The sequence below is a fragment of the Paramisgurnus dabryanus genome, chromosome 19 (assembly GCF_030506205.2).
Source record: "Paramisgurnus dabryanus chromosome 19, PD_genome_1.1, whole genome shotgun sequence".
Taxonomy (NCBI): domain Eukaryota; kingdom Metazoa; phylum Chordata; class Actinopteri; order Cypriniformes; family Cobitidae; genus Paramisgurnus; species Paramisgurnus dabryanus.
Window position 1 is genome coordinate 32,656,548 of NC_133355.1, and position 23,386 is coordinate 32,679,933.

The window sequence follows — 23,386 nt, forward strand, 5'->3', positions numbered from 1 at the left end:
GGTTAATCTGAAGAAGTCGAAGAGGCGATCATAATGTCACATGTTAAACTGAACGTGGTCATAGGAATATAAAATTAACTACTGAAATATGTCATTAGGAAATGCAGTAGTTTATTTACAAAATACATGAAATAAAAAACACATAATGTCACACATTCTCACAAAATACTCATAGTAGTAATGTAAACAGAACATTTCTTTTAACTGGGTTATTAATCAAAACATGTTTTATGTATAGAGAGACATATTTACTGAAATACTTTATGTAAATTTACATTCAGAGCCTCTAAACTAAATAATCTTGTTTTCATGTGTGTTCTTTAGGCTTTTGCAATCAGGATAAAAATTGAAATCACCATCCTTTATACATCATGATTATTTTTTTTTGATGGAGTTCAGTGATGATGTTTCTCTCATATTCTCCAGGGTGAGGGCCGCCATTAAAGTTGATGGCAAAGTTATCAAAATAATGATGCCAAGCGTTATCACGTGTAGCTCCAAATCCAAAAACATTCACCTACAAGAGAGTTTTCAGTGTTTTAATGTCTTGTTCATACATTTCTAGAAACATACTGACCTACATGCTCCAACTAATTAAAAACTAGCTGCTAATAATCAATGTTAAACCATTGGGAACATTGCACCAGTCTGGTATGCTTATACAATTAGATACATTGTGTAAATTTGTGTTTCTTTTAGAGAATAATTTTGCAAATGTAAGGAGCTTTTGGGATAAAAACAAAATTAATTCAGGGTCATGACCTGGGGTCTCATTTAAAAAGCATGGATACGCACAAAATGGGGATGGAATGGCGTGAACCCCACTTTCCACGCAATGGTTGTGATCTGTAAAAAACAAAGTTGACGGACGAATTTGCGAACCATTCTGGACACGAAGGAAATTGGTGAGGTGGTGAACGGACGTAAGATTGTAGAGAAAAACAATTATAAGTCACACATTTCATTTCACTCCTTTTCATATGTCAGATCTACGTTATTATGAAGATTAAACACAGCAGTGTTATTTGGGCTTGTACTGAGTGATAATTGTTTCACCTTCTAGTAAAATCCAAAATAAACCGTTTCACCATCACACCACCCACTACTGGAGGAGGAGATGATGGTATGAGTGAATTGAAGCCAGGATCAAATACCCTACCATTAGATAACTCAGGGCTCAACATAAAGGACTGCCTGGTGGCCCGGGGCAAGCGTGAGAGACATTGGGGCCAGTAAAAAGTATTGTCACTTGCCCAATCGGGCCAGTGCTTCACCTTCACCACAGTTTGCTGTCAGTTTACACGTAAAGCAGAAAAGTTGGGAGCCTTTTTTCATTGGAACATGTCTGTTGTATACAATTATATTTGACTTTTGAATTATTATTTTTAAATATGTGACACTGACATTTTTTTATTGGGGCAGTGAAAATTTTAACTGTAACTGCAAACACAGTGTAAAATAACTAAATGTTTGTAAATATATCATCATATGTCCTCGTTATCACTCCTAACTATAATGGTGTTCATAACAAAATCAGGATGAAGAAACACATGATTTCATTTTCAGTTTTGATCTCGGACAGAGGAAACCACATGCTGTGATTTTGGCAAGGTGTACGATATAACTTATTAAAAATGGGCGTGTACAGGATGGGATATGAGGCTGATTTACTTGCAGGTGAACTGCGATTTATAAAGGAAACATTGCTTAAAAATGTTTGTTTACGTACGGTTTTATAAGTAAATATTTTTTTCTGCGCGCCAATGTTTGGCTTTTTGGTGCATATACACTTTTGGTAAGGATCCTACACAGGGGTTTTATAAACAAGAGTTCTGAGCAGTATGACAGGTTTACCTCATCACAGATGTGCAGGGCGAATACAACTGAAATGAAACCAGTTGATGGATATCTGCCTTGTCTCTGCAACCAGCTCTCATAGATGTACTTGATGAAAGCAGGATGAAGAATTAAGACCTTTAAAGTGTGAACAGAACAGAAAATATATAATAAATGTGGGATTTATATCAACTAAAGGTTTGTAACAATACACATACTACTATACACATCAAATGAAATCAAACAGTGAATCGACAGATATTGTGTTAGTACCTTGTTTTTGTCTGCTTTTAATGAGGGTTTCACATACATATATGTCCTGAGAACAACAGATAAAACACAAATTAATGTTAAAACTTTCAAAATGGAATAAGAAATAGAAATTTGACGTTTGTCTTCTAATAAAACTTGATTAGTTTGATAAACTTCTCACTGATCGATATGTTTGGTGGTAAAGATGCTGATGAGCCACTGCAGGTCCAGAATCTTAAAGGGCACCATTACGAGATGAGTGTTGTTATCCATGTCCACGGCACTCTCGGGGTAGATAAGACGGTGAGTAGTAATAGATCCGACGTCTCGCTCAAACCCTGCTGTTGGGCCTTGATTCATTCTAAGGAAAAGATGCAGAGGTCACTCACAACAGTTTAGGGTCTTGTTGGCCTGTGTCAGAAGATCTCATGGCTTATTATGGGAGAACAATCACCCCAGATACAGTAGCGCTGTTAAATTTGAGGGATCAAAATAAATAGCTCAACTATAAAATAAAAAGATAAAACTATTAAATTCAAAATCTTTAGGTACTGTAGTGTATGTTTGTCTTGTGTTGTATGGTCATAATGTCAGTCTGTTTATAAGTCAGTAGCAAAACTTGAGAGCTTGCTAAATAAGTATTTGTACTTGTTCACTGATATTTACTCACAGTCCCGATGTGAAAACTTGCATATAAAAATCTGAAATCTTTGTGGACAGTAATCACAAAACTTTGATTTTGAAGTTGCAGTCAAATAGTAACAAATATGTAGCCTGCACACTAGAATTCACAAAAATACATCAAGACACAAAGTAGATATTTAAATACAGTATTGTTCAAAATAATAGCAGTACAATGTGACTAACCAGAATAATCAAGGTTTTTAGTATATTTTTTATTGCTACGTGTCAAACAAGTTACCAGTAGGTTCAGTAGATTCTCAGAAAACAAATGAGACCCAGCATTCATGATATGCACGCTCTTAATGCTGTGCAATTGGGCAATTAGTTGAAAGGGGTGTGTTCAAAAAAATGTGTCTACCTTTGACTGTACAAACTCAAAACTATTTTGTACAAACATTTTTTTTTCTGGGATTTAGCAATCCTGTGAATCACTAAACTAATATTTAGTTGTATGACCACAGTTTTTTAAAACTGCTTGACATCTGTGTGGCATGGAGTCAACCAACTTGTGGCACCTCTCAGCTGTTATTCCACTCCATGATTCTTTAACAATTCATTCACATTTCTTGGTTTTGCTTCAGAAACAGCATTTTTGATATCACCCCACAAGTTCTCAATTGGATTAAGGTCTGGAGATTGGGCTGGCCACTCTATAACATTAATTTTGTTGGTTTGGAACCAAGGCTTTGCCCGTTCACTAGTGTGTTTTGGGTCATTGTCTTGTTGAAACAACCATTTCAAGGGCATGTCCTCTTCAGCATAGGGCAACATGAACTCTTTAAGTATTTTAACTTATGCAAACTGATCCATGATCCCTGGTATGCGATAAATAGGCCCAACACCATAGTAGGAGAAACATGCCCATATCATGATGCTTGCACCTCCATGCTTCACTGTGTACTGTGGCTTGAATTCAGAGTTTGGGGGTCGTCTCACAAACTGCCTGTGGCCCTTGGACCCAAAAAGAACAATTTTACTCTCATCAGTCCACAAAATGTTCCTCCATTTCTCTTTAGGCCAGTTGATGTGTTCTTTGGCAAATTGTAACCTCTTCTGCACATGCTTTTTTTTTAACAGAGGGACTTTGCGGGGGATTCTTGAAAATAGATTAGCTTCACACAGACGTCTTCTAACTGTCACAGTACTTACAGGTAACTCCAGACTGTCTTTGATCATCCTGGAGGTGATCATTGGCTGAGCCTTTGCCATTCTGGTTATTCTTCTATCCATTTTGATGGTTGTCTTCCGTTTTCTTCCACGTCTCTCTGGTTTTGCTCTCCATTTTAAGGCATTGGAGATCATTTTAGCTGAACAGCCTATCATTTTTTGCACCTCTTTATAGGTTTTCCCCTCTCCAATCAACTTTTTAATCAAAGTACGCTGTTCTTCTGAACAATGTCTTGAACGACCCATTTTCCTCAGCTTTCAAATGCATGTTCAACAAGTGTTGGCTTCATCCTTAAATAGGGGCCACCTGATTCACACCTGTTTCTTCACAAAATTGATGACCTCAGTGATTGAATGCCACACTGCTATTTTTTTGAACACACCCCTTTCAACTAATTCAACTAATTGCCCAATTGCACAGCCTTAAGAGCGTGCATATCATGAATGCTGGGTCTCATTTGTTTTCTGAGAATCTACTGAACCTACTGGTAACTTGTTTGCCACGTAGCAATAAAAAATATACTAAAAACCTTGATTATTCTGGTTAGTCACATTGTACTGCTATTATTTTGAACAAGACGGTATATTCTTAAATGCAGATTGACACAACAAATAGACACAACCTCTTAAATCTGTCAAAGCAATTTCAAATCTTTGCTTTTCAACTTTTGCTACTCTTTGTGCTATATGCCCATTGCAAAACAAACTTCTGCACTTGTAAACTCAGAGGTGAGCGAGAGGCTGGGATTTAATGATGTCACTCGGCAGAGCCACCTCGACCCTTTGTGACTCGTCAAATCACAATGTGGTGACTTTCTCTGACCATTTTACATCTAAATGTTAAATCTTTGTTTCTTCAGAAGTTACCACATCATTTTAAAATGAAAGTTGTAGTCTCAAGACTTAAACAGGCAGGTCTTGTGTTAGCCAGTATTCAGGGGTCTTATAGTTGGGATCAAAAGTGTGTCAGACAGTTGTGGGAGGAAATTTTATGACAGCGTTTGACTTTGCCACTTAAAGGGCTGGTCAAAATCCACTTTATATTCCATTGACTTCCATTTATACGCATGCAAATAAGTCACACTGGAAATGCAAGCTCATGCAACTATATTTAGCAGGACGCTGCCTCGCAAAGTTCAAGTCTAGTGAACTCTGTAAGAAAAAAATTATTCAAAACCTGTTTCTCCACCCCTAATGCTAATGCTTTGAAATGTAAACCAATTAACAATGGGAGTGACCACTCAACCTTTCCATCCCCTAACAGCCACCAAAGGTGCTTAGCCAAATGGGAGTATTTGATGATTAATATCATTTTTATCACATTTCACTCTGATATGCTTTTTCTGGGGCTTAATTTATAAAGCGTGCATACACACAGTATTGATCGTAAAGTGTGCATACAAAAACATGAAAAAAGTGCATAGCGCCATGTCAGGGTCTGAGCAGACGTACACACATTTGTTTGTCCGGTTGCTGCAGGTTTTAAAAATATAAGCCATTCTTGCTGCATCATTTAAAGGTGGAAATCTGCAACTGTTCATCTGCACACAATTTGAAGCTCATTTATAGATTTCACATCTAAAAGTGAGGTTTACGCAAGTTTTAAAAATTAACTTAAGATCAAATTTAAGACATTTTCTAGGCAGCATTTTATAAATGATAAATGAAACAAAAGTCTCTCTCTGTTTCCCAATAATAAAGAATAAAATAACACTTTAGAGTTATGCCCATACAGTATGGCTGAGACCGTGGTACGATTGTCTCTATGAAAATTAAGCCTTTTTGGGAAATGAGCTTTGCTCTATATCTCTCAGGATGTGGAGTTGGCTTTGAGGCAGACTGCAATTTCGTACAACTCTGATCTACAAATTCATATCACGTGGAACGTTGTGACCAGTACAAAACCAGTACAAAAAATGTCCCTGCGTGACCTTTCTCTCTAATGAAAAACACAAATGGACAAAGCCAGAGATCATATTCATGAGCTGCTCCCCGCAGCAATGTCCAACAAATGCATGCTCAAAGTGTGACCACAGCTTAAGAATGAGATTAAGCAATGACTGTGTCCACTGGTTAATCCAGTTCTGCGACAAACGAGTTTAGTAATGGTAATGCACATTAATGTTGCAAGGCACTGCATTCCTGGAGTAACTAACAAATTACTGACCTCATCACTTTGAGGAACTAATCATTCAAGTTTCGCACAATATAAAATGAGTTAAACGCATGTCAAAATAGGTCATGTGAACAGCACTTGAATCGAGTATTTTGAATTTTGTTGATGATGTCACTACCTGTTCTGTTTTGCCCTATTGTTTCCTGCGGCCTCATTTATAAAATGCTGCATAGAAATCTTTTTAAATTTAATCTCACGATCATTTCTCTAAAATGCGTATGTTTGATTCATAGAATGAACATACGCACAGAAAATGTGCTTCCCCTTTCTTTCAGATGTGAAATCTATAAATTACAAATTATTTTAAACTTGTGCGCAGCTGAGAAGTTTCAGATCTCCGCCTTTAAAAGATGTCCAGTTTTAATGTCATCGACATATAAAAAAGGGCCTGTCAATGTTCAAATCATTTTCAATCAGCAAGAATGGCTTATATTATATAGCCGGCTGGTAGAAAACAATGTTGTGGGAGGGAGCACACACAAAAAATGATTAAATATTTACTACACTGTCAAAATCGTCTGTCATGTTGTTTTTGTTAATACGTTATTACAGTTAACTATGCGAAGTGATATGGATCTGTAATGCGGTCAAGAGAGCTGCCTGGAACTACGTTCACCGTTCGTTTCCCAGAAAATAATTGCACACCTCAGAATGTTTATCAGCTAATCAGATTCAAGCATTCAACTGACCCATAGTATAAATATTTTCAACAAATTCAGACCTTTCGCGAGGAAACCCATTTATTTTCAGTTTTAAGATAAGAACATACTAATTGGTTTTATAATTTTTTGTAAATATAAACTGTACCTGTCAAAATGATTTGCAGCATCAAGGTTACCGTGTGTTACTTATTTCATGTGGTTGTTATCTGGGAATAACATATCTTTGAATGTCGCGGCTAGCCAATTAGAATCAAGCATTTTAGAGTGCCATGTAATAAGACATTTTAAATAAATAATATAACTTTACACAGAAACTAAGTGATTTACAAGTAGAGACTAACCAACATCTAAACTCACTAACAACAATCCACTTTCCTCTTTTATTCGTCGTATACGAATAGAATTAGCCAGAACAAATAGTAATATGGTAGCAGATGGAAAAATCCATTCAGACAGTAATGCAACAATCTTTACTGACAGAAAAAGCACTCCTTACAGTAGGAATGCAACACTTTAGACTTTAGACTGGATTTCACAGACAGAGTCACAGATAATCATTGACTTCGCAAAACTAAGCACACTAAAAACAGTACGATGCCATTCACCAGTTACTTATATAACTAATCTTCAGATCTAAGTTTGCAAAATTGCAAGTACATCACCAGCTTTACACTTAGTTAGCAATTGTTAAAAACCAAACAGTTTGTACTAAAACACAGTACAATATGCTAAATTTAGTTCTCTATGATACACACTTTGGGAAAATACATTTAAAATGCCACACTCAACAATAGTTTACATACACCAAGTGTAAAAATACTTCTAGCTCATTTGTTCACTTAGATATTAGAGCTTTATAGAGAGATAGAGAAAGAGGAGTGAGAGTAAAGAGGAAAAGGAATGAGAGAAAGGAGGAAGGGGAGTGATAGTAATAAGATAGAGAAATGAGAGAAAGGAGGAAATGGAAAGAGATAATTAAAAGAAAAAGGGAAGGGGGTGAAAGTAAAAGGGAAGTGAGAGAAAAAAGTCGGGGGAGTGAGAGGATGGGGAGTGAGAGTAAATATGTAGAGGATAAGAGTAAAAAGGTGAAAGAGGAGTGAGAGTAAAGAGGACAAAGAAGACTAAGAGAAATGACGAGAAAGAGGAGTGAGAGTAAAGAGGAAGAGGAGTAAAAGTAAAGAGGAAGAGAGGAGTGAGAGTAATGAGGTAGAGGAGTAAGAGTAATGATGAGAAAGGGGAGTGAGAGTTAAGAGGAAGAGGAGTAAAAGTAAAGAGGAAGAGAGGAGTGAGAGTAATGAGGTAGAGGAGTAAGAGTAATGATGAGAAAGAGGAGTGAGAGGAGTGAGAGTAAAGAGGAAGAGGAGTAAAAGTAAAGAGGAAGAGAGGAGTGAGAGTAATGAGGTAGAGGAGTAAGAGTAATGAGGAGAAAGAGGAGTGAGAGTAAAGAGGAAGAGGAGTAAGAGTAATGATGAGAAAGAGGAGTGAGAGTAAAGAGGAAGAGGAGTAAAAGTAAAGAGGAAGAGAGGAGTGAGAGTAATGAGGTAGAGGAGTAAGAGTAATGAGGAGAAAGAGGAGTGAGAGTAAAGAGGATGAGGAGTGAGAGTTAAGAGGAAGAGGAGTGGGAGTAAAGTGGATGAGGAGTGAGAGTTAAGAGGAAGAGGAGTGAGAGTAAAGTGGATGAGGAGTGAGAGTTAAGAGGAAGAGGAGTGAGAGTAAAGTGGATGAGGAGTGAGAGTAATGAGGTAGAGGAGTGAGAGTAAAGAGGAAGAGGAGTGAGAGTAAAGAGGAACAGGAGTGAGAGTAAAGTGGATGAGGAGTTAGAGTAAAGAGGAAGAGGAGTGAGAGTAAAGAGGAAGAGGAGTGAGAGTAAAGAGGAAGAGGAGTGAGAGTAAAGAGGAAGAGGAGTGAGAGTAAAGAGGAAGAGGAGTGAGAGTAAAGAGGAAGAGGAGTGAGAGTAAAGAGGAGTGATCATTGACTCTAGGAAGAAGCAAGGCTGATCAACAGTCACTATACAGTAATGTTGACAGAATGTTGAGTGTGTATATATATATATATATATATATATATATATATATATATATATATATATATATATATACACACACACACACACACAATTAAGCCGTGTAAGACATGTGTTTGACATTGTGCAAGTTTATGTGAGTGATTGTTAAATGTTTAGCCTGTTCTTAAACTATATTTGAGCACTGTGTTAGGTAAAGTCCCTGAATTTGATTGTGTGTGTGGCATACAGGCAGGGGCGGATCTAGAAAATTATTTATGGGGTGGCAAGGGGGTGGCATGAGAACTACAAGGGGTGGCAATGAAGTAAGCGTCCTTGCATGGTTGTCGTGGATTCAAGAAATTATATACTGTATATACTATTTTCGGTGAACACTGGACCTCAAATTTTTATAACATTAATAAACGCAACAACAAATGTTCCTATAAGTAAGTACCCAAGCAGCTACCTTAAGCATCTCTGTAGCATATACATACAGCTTATCAATATCTAAAAACACTGACTGGTTGAACATAATGGTATAAAGACAGTTATATAAATAAAATAGGATTGCCTAGTTTATATTCATGTAAAACATATTTGAAAGGCAAACATCTCTTTCTCTCATAACCCTCTTCTTTAATCCTTTCACTCACTTCATGATGGATTTATGTCTTTTCACTTCTTTTTAGCTCTTTGCCATCCATATGTTTCTTTCCTTCATGACTTCATCTACTCCTCTCCCTTCCACAACATATTTTTCTGTTTTATTTGTACCTTCCACTCCCATAGTATTTGATTTTTCTATTATTTTTGGTAAAAAGAATGGATATCAGCCTTTCTTTTCATAATATCCTGGAAAATGCCGCATTAAGTTGTCTTTCAAGCTTTCTAAACATACACAACACTGAATAGTTTTGTCACCTTAACGAAGACAAATAAAAACATTAAACTATATCATAACGAGCGATTTCATATGCACGTATGGAATATTTTGATTGCTGCAGTAGCTAACAAGACATGACGGGCTAGAAAGAACTGCTTAAAATATATTTACTGCTTACACAAACCTGCAGTTCAGTTGTTTTAACTACCAAGCAACTACCTCGTGCAATATTTAACATCAGTTTAATTTTTGTATTTTTATCCTGATGCAACATTTATCTATAAATATGACCGTATTTAGTACTCTGATTTGCTGATGTGATGCTCAACTTAATCACTTTAAGACACTAAAGAGAATTTGTTTTGGCAGCATGTGATGATGTGAGGTGCTTTATTAGATCAGAATTCCTCGCTACAGGCGTGAAGAGACTCTTTCTTCATGGGCATAAGTTGCACGTTCATAAACATTCTTGCCTTTAACCTCAACGATGGAAAAGTAACGTTTGTGCTTTTTATACTTTGTGCTTGCGTCCGCTACCTTTGTTTTGAGATCGTTGTACTTGTCATCGCTCTGTTGTTGCGGGTTTGTGCGACTCGGAAGGGATGGACTGCAGCGCGAGAACCGGGCTGCATGTGAGTGCCTTGGATGGGGCGATGCATCCTTTCACCGCAGTTTCCAAACGTCTCCAACCACGCCAGAAAAGATCGCTAGATTTGTCCTAGTCGCTTTTTTAATAAAGTCGCTAAAGGGGATCTCAAAAGTTTCTTAATCTAGCGACAAAGTCACCCAGTTGGCAAATCTGCGCGGACTTTTTTTTACACTGTAAAATACTTTCTGCTCGGACTGACTGCATGCTTGTGTATGAACTCTGCTGCCTCTGGTTGGCTAACGATGGAAATTAAGCCAATCACCATCAGCTACGTGGTTGTCCCACCCCGTCTAAGACACACACACCAATCATCGTCAGATATGTGTCTCCCACCCCTAAACACACGCAGAGAAAAACTACATTGCCTTTCTGGTTAAAAGAGCCTACTCGGGTATAAATTATCTATATTAGGATACCCGCGCTGGGGTGGCATATGGGGTGGCAATGCTTTTATTTAGGGTGGCAACTGCCACCCCGTGCCACCCCGGTAGATCCGCCCCTGCATACAGGGAAATCTTTATCTCTAATTACACACATAAGACATGATATATTTCTAGTACATTTAAGAAGTGTGTTAACTTATATCAGTGGTCATCAACCCTGTTCCTGGAGATCTTCTTTCCTGCTGAGTTCACCTACAACCTTAAACCCAACACAGCTGAACCTGCTAATCAAGCTTTCCATGGCTACTAATTAAGAGTTGAAGTTGGGTTGGATCTAACGTATGCAGCAGGGTAAATCTCCAGGAACAGGGTTGGTAATCGTGGACTTATATATATAATACCTTATAATGAAGTCATTTGAATCGATGAGTGCACCATAATGGGATCCAATGAGGTTGCCAGAGTTGCCCACGACAGCACAGCTTCTGCAGCGACTGGAACTGCTGTCTGAGTAGTGATCTTTATCTGGAAAGTGAGAAAATAAATCCTCCACCAAATCTGTGAAGTTGGCTACGGTTGAGGCGCCTTGAAGACTCTGAAAATATTTAAACAAATATGTATTTAGGAGCTACACGTGAATTGACATAGTCGTGTCCAAATGTTTTAAAAGAAACAAACTGTCTTAACGTTTAATTAAATAACATGGGTGCACAGTATGATTTTCTTCTTTCAGTCAAACACAGTGTTAGATTAAATCATAATTTCAGCATTATATGTTACAGTATACGTGTGTGTGTGTGCGTGTGTGTGTGTGTCTGTGTGTGTGTGTGTGTGTGTGTGTGTGTGTGTGTGTGTGTGTGTGTGTGTGTGTGTGTGTGTGTGTGTGTGTGTGTGTGTGTAAGGAAATAATTGACAATGGGCCTTTGAATTATTAAAAAAATAATGCACACCCAAGGTGGTAATGTGGCATGACATATACCACATACCAGAAACATTGCTCTGGTGCCTATTTTTAAGACATTTGACAGGTTAGGTGTGCGGTTACAGGAAAATAAGCAACACCCATGGATGTTAACCATGGAAAATTAACCATGGTTTTACTACAGTTTAAACCAAAAAACCATGGTTACTGTAGTAAAACCATGGTAACCACAACATAACCATAGTTTTGACAACTACGGTTTTTAAAAACCATAGTTAAACCATGGTTAGTGTAGTTAAACCATAGTTTTGCTGATAGTAATCAATACACAAAAAAAAAACATGGTTACTACACTTTTACCACAATAAAACCATGTTTAATTTTCGTAAGGGATTTCTCAACGAATCAGAATAAAGCATTCAACAGCACTGTGGTATAAATATATATATTGGATAGTGATAAACTTTTAAAGCTTATCCACCCATCAAAAACTAATCCATACAGGTTTTAAATGTCTCTAAGTGAAGTGATGGGTTTTTGTAAGCTGATTATGATCAGCTAAAAGTCATACCCTTATGAAATTAACTATGGTTTTACTACAGTTAAAACAACAACAAAAAAACATGGTTACTGTAGTAAAACCATGGTAACCACAAAATAACCATGGTTTTGACAACTATGTTATTCAAAAACCATAGTTAAATCATAATTAGTGTAGTAAAACATTATTTGCTGATACATGCTCACTGCACTTTTACCACAATAAAACCATGGTTAATTCTCGTAAGAGTATAGATCTAGGAAAGCTTGAGGTTAAGATTTGTGCTTTTTTATTGCATCACTCTGTTTTTGCTGGACTTGCTCATAAAATGGCATAATATGTTTTATACCTCATTGTTTAAACATTGACTAGAAGCGTGACTGGTTGCATGGCTTCGACCCAAAAATTTTCACTTGCAAACACCTCACCGTCCACCAGTCGAAAGTCTCAAAATCCAAAACGCCGTTTTTGCTGTTCATAAACACATGAGTTGAGCGATTGTATCGTTCAGACTGCCACAGGTTTGCCTCTGAATCCATCTCACATTTACAGGAACACCAATCATCCAGAAAACCTCTGATAGATAGTTGGTAGTAGAGAAAGATAGAGAGAGCGACGCTCGCAATCACAATGATTTGTAGAATGATTTTGCTCTTACTGATCATGTCTTCTTTCTGAAAGCAAATAAATGAAAATGTTTTACTCATTTCCAAACTACTCATATAAATATATCATGTCAAACAAAATCAGATTTCTGAAATATCTCAAACTCAAAAATATTTCTCATTATTTTGACTTAAAAGGTCTAAAAATGTTAACTAAACATGGGGAAAATAGGTTCCCATAACAAACACTAAAACACAAATCAAACACTAAATTAAACATGCCACAGTTCCTGCTGGGAACCCTATTTTGGTTGGCTCAATTTTGGACCAAGACAAATAATTCAAACAAAATAATGTTTGTTGGCAGCATGCTGAGGACTCATCTTATAAAGAAACAATAGATTGACTTACCTTTGGTATTTTACAGTGTGTCCTTAAATAAATCCTGTAGGCTATGTTATAGATTTGGTTTTAAGTGTGTAGTTCATCATATCTTTTATATTCTACTCTCACATTCATCTGAATAATTAACAAACACAAACAGGTTAATAATAAGCTGTGTTCAGAAACAGCGTCAATAATGAGTGGGTTGGGTGTAAAGAGTATGTGATGAAAACTTTTCCGACATCTGACTAGCATACACGTGTGACCGGTTCAGCCTGATACTGCACACGCCCTCTTTTTAAACCACAAGGACAAACATACACACAACCTGCCGTTCACACCAGACAAATACAAACACTAAGTTTATGCTAATGTTATATTCATGGCAACATATTCATGACACCTGAGGCTACAGGCTAGACTAGTAATAATTAATAATTTACACATGACCAGAGCTGTCAAATGCAAACATTTTGTGTGCTGTTAAAATATACAAAAAAATCACATTTGGTAAATATGAGTAAAGAAATCTGTGGGGTGGTTGGCATATCTCTGAAGTATATTCCCATTGATATTAATATTTTATAACACACTAAGTTGACTAGAAACGTGATGTTGTCCAGTCATGACTTTCTATTTCACTGGAGAATATAAAGCCACTGATGTGCAGCAAAAGATGCATGAGCTACACAAAATAGAAATGGTCTTTTAAGGAAACAGTTAAAACCATAAAAAAACCTATTTTACACAATCAGGGCAATCCTTCAAGTTCAAAGTTTAAAGCCATTGTCATATGCACAGTTCCCCCGAACAATGAAATTTTCACTTTGCTTTTAACACCAATACTGTTAGGAAACAGACAAGATAGGATAAAAGCAGAGATGGGACCAAGTCACACATGTGCAAGTCTCAAGTAAGTCTCAAGTCTGAACCTTCAAGTCTCAAGTAAGTCCCAAGTATTTTTTTTCTTGGGCAAGTCAAGTCAAGTCGAGTCACAGGCTATGTCAAGTCAAGTCAAGTCAAGTCCTGTAGTAGGTCAAGTCAAGTCCAAGTCAAGTCACCTTATTATTGTAATTTTACCTGCAGAATCTGATCTTAATAAAGTGACCTGATATACTGTAAGTAACTATCAGTAAATACAACAATTTAGATTTGCATTGTAAATACTCATGTTCAGTAAAATACATCTTGGAATCAAACAAAATTGTAACTTCATAAATTATTTAATTTTTCACTTCTGCCAACCGTGTTTGAAATTTTCCACATTGAGTCCATAAAACAAATAACAGCTTAACATCTAACAGACCCCTCTCTGAACACCTCCCTCTCGCTCAAACACAGTTCACGTACAACATTAAACTTTGTTACATTTCTCCCCTCTCTCTCTCTCTCTCTCTCTCTCTCTCTCTCTTATACATGTGCCAAGAAAAAAACGAGCGCGTCGCACCTCTTCCGTTCGCGCGCCTAAATTTGAAATAACGAACTTGAGCGCGCAAAAGACGCGACATGTGAACCGCCCCTAACATTGTAGAATCAAGTCATTTTTCGTTGTGTGTGTGTTCAGGTGGCAAACTTGAAAAATAAGTATTCAAAAATAAAAATAAGTATTTTAAAAAATAAATCACAATTATTTTGCCCACATTTGTCCCCAACACAGTATGATGAGGGCTACATTAGCTATTATTACATTAGCTAACTACCAACTAACCAGATATTAACAAATTGACAAGCACTTACTGGGCATAATGGCTCTTTAAATGACGACCAAAATTGGAGGTTGCCGTCTGGCTGCCTGTGATTTTAATGTTGCATGTCTTGCAACGCACTGTTCGTCTTTTGCCATCTTGTTGAAGCCAAAAGCGATGACCCTCCGTACCCCTCCGGCTGACATGTTGATATCTGATCTAAGTGGGCGTTGTGTGCGTAAGGTACGAGAGGGCATGGCGAATGATCGTGTCGTGATTCAGTCATGACAACACCATTCTCAGCCTGCGCTCCAGCTGGGTCGACTTTATTTTTTAAAATAATTTATATATTTTATATTTAAACTGAAAACATGATGTGATGAACACTCAAGTCATTCAAGTCATCGTGTCTCAAGTCAAGTCAAGTCCCGAGTCTTTAACTTCCAAGTCCGAGTCAAGTCTCAAGTATTTTATTTATTGTCAAGTCAAGTCACAAGTCACAAAAATAGCGACTCGAGTCGACTCGAGTCCAAGTCACCAAGTCACAAGTCCCCATGTCTGGATAAAAGTATGAAAACGTAATTAAATAGAAGGAAACATATAATACACAACTAAATATACAAACTAGCAACAAAATAATAGTGCACATTTACAATGGTGTAGTCCATGCAGGTTGCATATGTGCATCAATGCTGTATGGTGGAGATCTATACATTATATTTAATTATATAGAGCACCTTCATCACCACAAGTTGTTTGGGACACAGTTTAAGAAACAAATCATCTGCTCTCACGCAAAAACAACTTTAACCCTCTGAGGTCCCTCAGTGATTTTGCCGTCTTTATGTGTGTTTTTTGAAAAATCTACTAAACGTGTTTTCACACGACTTTTCAAAACTGGATCTAATAGTCTATAGTTTATTCTTAAAAATCATATGAAAACATTTGCCTACTGATTCACACAATATATTGATGTAGACACTTTATGACAGGAGGCGAAAAAGCTCCTGAATAATCTGTGATAGAAACCTGAGGAAACAAAGACCTGCATAATGAGCCTTTTAGGCAGGAATGTGAGAGGAAAATACTTTTTCTATAGTAATTGGTTTCTAGGTATACTTGTGTAATTAGCCAAATATTTAAATATAATATAAATACACACACACACACGCACACACACATACATACATATATATTTATGTATGTGTGCGTGTGTGTATATATATAAAACCATGGTTTTACTACAGAAAAAGTGCAACCATGTTTTTGGCTAAATGCAATTTGTATTACCATATGTTTCATAAAAAAAAATCACAATTAAACTGGTTTCTGTAATGAGTCAATGGTAAATTTGTTGTTTAGATACAAATACTATAGTAAACCATGGTAAATTTAGATAAGCATGGTCAACTTATCAGTACTTCATGTTTGTTTACAGACGCCATTACTCCTCACCTGTTGCAGATATTTACAAGCATTATGTAGACATTTATCTTCTGCTGTATGACAAGTATTCGTTAAGTTACAATTAATTTTTCTGATGGCTTTCTGAAAGGACTTCACTGAGGGAGAGAGAACAGAATGCGCATCGTGTTCATTTTCTTAATTTTTCGCAAAAAAGCACAACATTCTGTTTTTATTGAGAGTGGACACAAAAAATCTAGCCACTTTCATGTTTTAAATGATGTATAAATCATATCTGTATGTCCAAAATCAGTGGGGTACTTTAAGTCTCTTTGCGCATTGATTAAAAAAATAAAGAGGTTGTAACGCGGGCACTGTGGTTGACCCCAGAGTTAATACTGCAAAACTATTTGTTTTTTTTTAGTATCATTTAGTAGTGTTATTAGTTAATCTTGTTCATCTTTTGTTAATAAATTTTATTTTATTTTTATTTTATTACAACCATGTCTTCATTGTGTTGATAATACAGTAACCTTCAAATAAATGACAAACTTCAATTTACATTTTTTTTATTTGTTGCACCTCCCTGACCCCCATTGTGGGCTGCACCGCCTTGGCCGCCTGAATTGCCTGCACCTCCATGGCTCCTGGTGCCATGTGCACTTTCCTGGAGGCTACCTGTCCTGTCCCATCCTGTCCATACTCCAGGATGTCCAGCCCTTCTCCCAGGCAGTACTTTGTTCTGTTTTAGGCATGAGGATGCATCTTCCTGGGGGGGGTACTGTTACAGTCCCATTCTGTATGTCTGCCTGTTTCCCTTTGTTTTCCCTGTCATTGTCACTTGGACTCCATATCCCATAATCCTACACTCTCCGACACCTGATCATTGTCTGTCGTCATCGCACCTTCCACTCATCACCCTCATCAATCCGCTGTGTATATATAAACAGTTTTTTCCCTTAGTCGTTATCCGCAGTGGCGGAGCCAGGGTTTTTTCATAGGGGTGGCTAACCAGGGGCCAACAGTTTCTATGGGGTGGCACATAAAAATGTCAACATGATCTCACAAAGTTCCGTGGGATAGTCACGGAATTTTGTGCTCATTTTTCCGTGGCATTCTCACGGATCTCCGCATTTTTCCGTGGCCCTGCTACGGACTGTCTTTTTCCGTGGCATTCTCACGGATTGGTTACTCAACTGCTTTTTCCTATTTTCAAGCCATTTTCGCTTCGGTTTAGGGGTTAGATTTGGTGTTTGCGTTATGTCACTTTAACTATTGGTTTATAATATTTTTTCTGATTTATTCTTTTATATTTTCTAAACTTTAAACAATTGTCGCCTAGCCTAGAAATCTAGACGCACCCTAGCGGCCGCAAAATATATTTGCTGCCAGGGTTTAGTCTAGGCACTCACAATACACTTAACCGGTCCAAAAACCAAAATTTGGTCAGGCCAATCACATCGTGTGTAGCGTCTGTGGGGCGGGCTTAACATGATGACGACAGAGCTGCAACGGTTCCTACTTGAAAACAGAGAATGGCTGCTGCTGCTGGCGAACAGCTATCTTTTGAAGCGGCTTTGGCCGCGACTCTGGAGGACTTAGACTTATGTTTTTCTTTGAGAGAAGAGCAAATAAACCCTACTGAAGTCCTTTTTAAGCAAGAAAGATGTGTTTGGAGTTTTGCCGACTGGTTACGGTAACTACGTCACCTTTTCGTTGCTCTGATCCGTCATAGCGCTATCCTATTGCGTGCAGAGGCATTTTGAGGGACAACCTTATATCCCGCCCCTTGCATTGAGCCGTTTGTGTGAAGAGTTGCCAGACCTTACATCTTGATGTAGGTCTGGCTAACCAGGCTAATTGTCGCCTGGCGTTGGGGTTAGAGTTGGGTTTGGGTAGGGATGTCATTTCATGTAAATCTAACCCTAAACCGAAGCGAAAATGGTAAGAAAATAGGACAAAACAGTTGAGTAACCAATCCGTGAGAATGCCACGGAAAAAGACAGTCCGTAGCAGGGCCACGGAAAAATGCGGAGATCCGTGAGAATGCCACGGAAAAATGAGCACAAAATTCCGTGACTATGCCACGGAAATTCGTGAGATCAGGTTGAAAAATGTCATTATGCAAACAAACATGTCAATCATCCAACCTTAAAATACTAGAAGGTATAGTGGTAGATTTTCTTTTTCTGGGTGGATCATCTAGACTATTGGTCATCCCAGCTGTCAATCATTCTGATGATATGTTGACGTAAGGTCGTCGTACATGCTTGTCCCTAGGTTCGCTTTCTTCACATGCGCACTTTCAGGTGTATATGTGTGGTGGGCTACGATTTCAACCATTCATTGAAGCTTGCATTCTAACCGTGTTTTTTCAAAATGTCTGTGGGTCGCAAGAGAAAAAGTGTCTACGAATTGTATGACAAGAATAGAAAGGAGTGTGAAGAAAGAAACAAGACCAGAGTGTTTTTGGAAGAATATTTCACACGCTGGCGTGAGCTAAAAGCACAGGTTGGGCTTCCCACGTCAAGTTTCTACTCGACAGGTAAAGTTTGTCATGCTATTTGGAGAAATCCATTAAAAATCACTGCTAGTAAAAGTTGATGTAAGTTGATTAGCGATACTAGCCCTGGCACAAGTCACGAACCACACAGACACTGTAAACATGCCGACAGCAACTTGTAAACAGAAGAACTAGGCTCCTGCATGCTCTCTCTCTCTCGTGCACACATTTAATAGGCGTTCCCTCTTTGGAACAGGTAGAGTGTTGCGCATGTGCAATTTTTTTAAATGGAGGGCGGTTCTTTTCAAAAATTGAGGAAAATCTTCCGTTATACCTTTAAAGTATTATAGGTGTGTAACCCACAATGATGTATAACAAACAATTGCTACAATACTTTAATTTTAATTTATTTAAATTCACATAAAATTTATAGTCATAATTCACCCTCATGTTTTTCAAAACTATTTGATCAAATAAAAAAAATCTAGTTAGTAGAGCAGTGGTGGGACGAGTCTCACGACCAAGCGTGCCGCACAAGCCCTGAAAAGTGAAGCCAAAACATCTCGATCGCCCCCAGTGACTGGTCCCAGTATAGGTCATAAACCCCGCCTCCCCATGTTATTCAATGGGACTTGAGACCAACTAAAAAAATTAATTACACTTCAATTATATTTTTTCCAAACCTGGTTTCTGTCATTTATTGTAGTTTTATCACACTGATGTAAATTCAAATGTTTGTTTTTAAAATAAGTTTGTGTTTAGTTAGTTATTTAATGATATAAAAACGGTGGTGTCACGTCATGATTGACAGCTGTGATATCGTGTGATATGCGCATTCTGCAAGAGCGAGGGCGGGGTTTTGATTTCGCGGCATCACTTCCTGCTCACTACTGCGCATGACTGGTCCCGAAATCGCTACTGCGCAGACTCTAGACCCAAGATGTCAGCGCCATATCGGGACACTGGCGGCTTCACTTTTCACCAATGGAAGGGAGCGAACAGGCGTCGTCCATCTTTTTTTACAGTCTATGCTCACAACAGTTAGAACTGGATCTGTCAGTCTCATTGTTTTTTGGGGAACTGAGGACGAGACAAGATCCTATTTAATAACACATTTATTAACACATAACACCATTTTATGATTAAAAGCACAACATTGCTTCCAACATATGCAATATATGTGATTTTATGATAATCGTGTATTTGATTAAAAATGCTGAAACTCATTTTGACAGTTTTAAACATTAAATATATCATGTGAAAGCAGCGTGAGACCTGAGCTATGTGTCTGTATTTTATCCTGAAATGCTCCACATCTGCTAAGTCATGAATATGCATTGAATAAGCACAGCACAGTCAGATGATTTACTTTTTAAATTGTTTAAAAAATATAAGGCTTAAAACTGCTACTGACCATTACATTCCTGGTCCTGGAGGGCCACTGTCTTGCAAAGTTTAGCTCCAACCCTAATTAAACACACATAAATGCCATTCCAACTGATACTGCAGCCTTTGATAAGATCTTTCAGGTGTGTTCGATTAGGGTTGGAGCTAAACTTTGCAGAACCATGGCCCTCCAGGATCAGAAATGCCCACCGCTGGTTTAAATAGTCCAGATATTGAGCAGCAAGCGTGTCATAAATCAGTGTGGTGCAAGGCATGTTGGGTGATTGAGTCCTTAGGCTGAGGTGGAGTTAGGCCTCTTGCAGCCAGCAGAGGGTGCCACAGTGGCATTTGGGACAGTATCATGTGTCTACTAATAATACAATCTGAAAAACCGTGTTTGAAGCGTTTCCAGCAAAATAGAATAAGAAAATATGTTTTAATGTCATTTTGTACACAAATACATATTAATTAATGACATTTTGATGTTTGAAAGTCTATAGGTGGACATACATTCAGATATAAATGTAATTAAAAATAAATAAATAAATATCGATTTTCAAATATGGCACCTGTCAAACATAGTCTATTTTGCCAACAATACTGTTGACGGTGTCCTTTATCAGTAGGCTTTATATTTATGCTTAACATGAAGTATAGCCTTCCACAACTCTCTCCCATATGTCAACAAGGGTGATCCAAATCACGTGACTTGACACTTTCAAGTAGGGTACACTTTGAGTTTGAAGTGAAGGACGAAGGCAGATTAATTGAAGAGGTGGAGACAGCAAGAGGTGAGGCAACCAATCACGAAGAGATGTGTGGTCAACAGAACTCCATGCAACCGCTCTACCCTCGAAATGCTCTTCCGGAGAATACTTGCCAAGACTGTGGTATTTTGTCAAGCACGTAGAGATTCTGTGTTTGCGTGCTTTATGAAACGCGCGTCTCTGTGCATGCGCTTATGAGTGTGTGTCCATTTCAATATGTGGGCGTGTCTGTGTGCATTTGCAAGGTTACACTGTTAAACCTTGCTGTAGATTTCTAGGTAAATAACTGTAAAATTGGCAGTATTAAGCTTTAACATCGGTGAAAAGTATTTTACTGTGATATGAGGTGCAGTTATGCTGCTCTAATAATAAACTACAGTAAATTACTCTTTGCACCAATTAAGGGAAATAACTGTAATATTTTCTGGTAAATTACTGTCCTCTACATTCCCCATGATGCACTATGTCACAATTTATTGAAAACAATTTATCTTCAGTCAGAAAACAAGGATTAATGCATTAACACACATACATACACACACATACATGTGCATGCATACAAACAATTCATCCACAGGTTTAGGTGTCACCAATTTGCCTTGATAAACTTGTTTGTTTACTCTGGAGCATGCTGTGTTTAACAATATAATAGTGGATTTGTATGTTTAAAAGCTGAAAATGGATCACACAACTATGAGTAAGTAAACTGTTAAAATATTTGTGAGTGTCTTTAAAACACATAAAGTTAAGATTCCAAATAACTTGATAAAATAACTGATTAGCAAGTTTTTAGCATTTCCTATCAACGTTAACCCTTGTGCATTGTTCAAATTCACTGCCCTTTCATGTTGTTTGTGGCCAAAAAATGCCACTAAATTGTAAACATTATCAGATTAATATTATTATTTTTTATTAAATAAATCTGTTAATCAACCTCAGTACTGATCAAAATTACCAACAAAAATTCCATGATTGTAACTCTTTAATTGCCAAGTTCATAAGTGATGTTACTTATTTGGGAAAAAACACAAAATGACTTATTTTCAATATAAAAAGTGACTGGACTGGATTTTTAAACCCTTTTCACAGTCTTGGGCATTTCAAAGATTAGTAAAAACATTGGCTTTGATGAATGTTTTGATGTTTTTAGTTTTTGTGCAGCATCAGATTTTTTATTTCTTCCTCATTTATTGTTAGTGGCTGTTTTTGCTCCATTGACTTCCATTATAGCAACATTTTTTGATTGCAAACCCATGACACCTTATTATCATGCATTTTTGATTGTTGGTGGTTTTTCCTTTTGCAAAGAGGTAAAATTTTAAATTTTTACTGTTGATCACCATGTGGCACCATTAACCCTTTAGTAGACCTGTGCAAAAAACAGAGCTTAATTTCTGGTTTCTACTTCGAGTTATATGGAGCATTTTTGTTAATGCTTGAATTGTAAGAATATAAGAAGGTCATTTAAATTATGTTGAATTACTGCAGGTTTTGAATAACCTGAGGGTCAACGGTGACTGAGATCTTTTTTTTATTAGGGTGGGATTTGACATGATTTTGTTAAGTGTCTTAAAATAATTTGTCTATTTGTATTTATCTATTGTCAGGATCCTGCAGGAGTCTTGTTTTGTATTTATATCTAGTCATGATGGCAGGGTTCTGGCAGTCCCATGCTCTGTGTGGAGGTTCATGGCCTTGTTTATTGGGTCATGTGCCTCCGGTGTTTTATCTCTTGTCCCCACCCCCTCGTTTTCCTGCTTATTAGTAATCATTGGTTTTCTCCCATCACCTCTTCCCCCTCGTTATCTTGTTTGTTTTTTTCTATATAAAGTCATTGTGTCCTTAGTTCTGTACAGGTTCATTTGGTTTTGTTCTCGTTTTCATGTGGTTATCTAGCCTAGTTATCTTGTCAAGTTTAGTGTTATCTGTCTGCTTACGGTGTTTCATGTTGTGTACCCCCTCGTGGGTTTTGTTTTATGTTAGTAAATAAAGTGTTTTCTGTTTTCCCGACTTTGTCTGCGATTGGGTTCATCCATCCTATGATCCTGACATCTATTGCAACAGTAATAAAGTGTATTTGTCTAAATATTTTGGGGTTATTTCTCCCTTTTTAATAAAGTAACATAAAAAAAGAATCTTTCAAAAGATTTAGAGTACCACAATGAGTACGCCATTTTATATACTGTATATACAGTATTGAACCTGAAGCATGTGGTACAGTACAGTAATTAACTGAAATCACTGCTGCCAGTTATTAACTGTAATTACTAACCTCCAGTATAAAACTGGCAACATTGTTGCCAGTAAAACACCGTAATGGTACAGAGACAGTAAACTACTGGCAACACTGTTGCCAGTTATTCACTGTATTGTCATCGGAACAGTATTATACTGGCAACACTGTTGCCAGTAAGTCACAGTTACAGATGCTGTACAGTAACTAGCTGGCAACAGTGTTGCCAGTAATTTACTCTTAAAAAGCCTGGTAAGGT

At 37.4% G+C, this 23,386-nt stretch overlaps 2 protein-coding genes across 2 annotated transcripts in view; both read right to left on the bottom strand.

The window, feature by feature from the left end:
* LOC135735099 (CMP-N-acetylneuraminate-beta-galactosamide-alpha-2,3-sialyltransferase 1-like) overlaps positions 1 to 23,386 on the bottom strand; it is a 473,227-nt gene that overhangs the window by 427,496 nt on the left and 22,345 nt on the right. The gene's annotated exons all lie outside the window — the stretch shown is intronic.
* LOC135779954 (CMP-N-acetylneuraminate-beta-galactosamide-alpha-2,3-sialyltransferase 1-like) lies at positions 145 to 13,372 on the bottom strand. Its single transcript, XM_065290890.2, has 7 exons — positions 13,177 to 13,372; positions 12,589 to 12,834; positions 11,099 to 11,292; positions 2,270 to 2,449; positions 2,110 to 2,155; positions 1,855 to 1,974; positions 145 to 517 (listed from the first exon to the last, which is right to left on the bottom strand). Exons 2-7 carry the CDS (start codon positions 12,823 to 12,825, stop codon positions 353 to 355), a joined length of 942 nt encoding a protein of 313 aa, XP_065146962.1. The 5' UTR covers positions 12,826 to 12,834; positions 13,177 to 13,372; the 3' UTR covers positions 145 to 352.

Bases quoted from the DNA above. Each gene is read 5' to 3' on its own strand.
- LOC135779954 (XM_065290890.2), bottom strand. From the start codon at position 12,825: ATGATCAGTAAGAGCAAAATCATTCTACAAATCATTGTGATTGCGAGC. The intron at 2,156-2,269 runs GTGAGAAGTTTA...TGTTGTTCTCAG, and splicing joins ACCACCAAACATATCGATCA to GACATATATGTATGTGAAAC. The intron at 1,975-2,109 runs GTACTAACACAA...CACACTTTAAAG, and splicing joins TAAAAGCAGACAAAAACAAG to GTCTTAATTCTTCATCCTGC.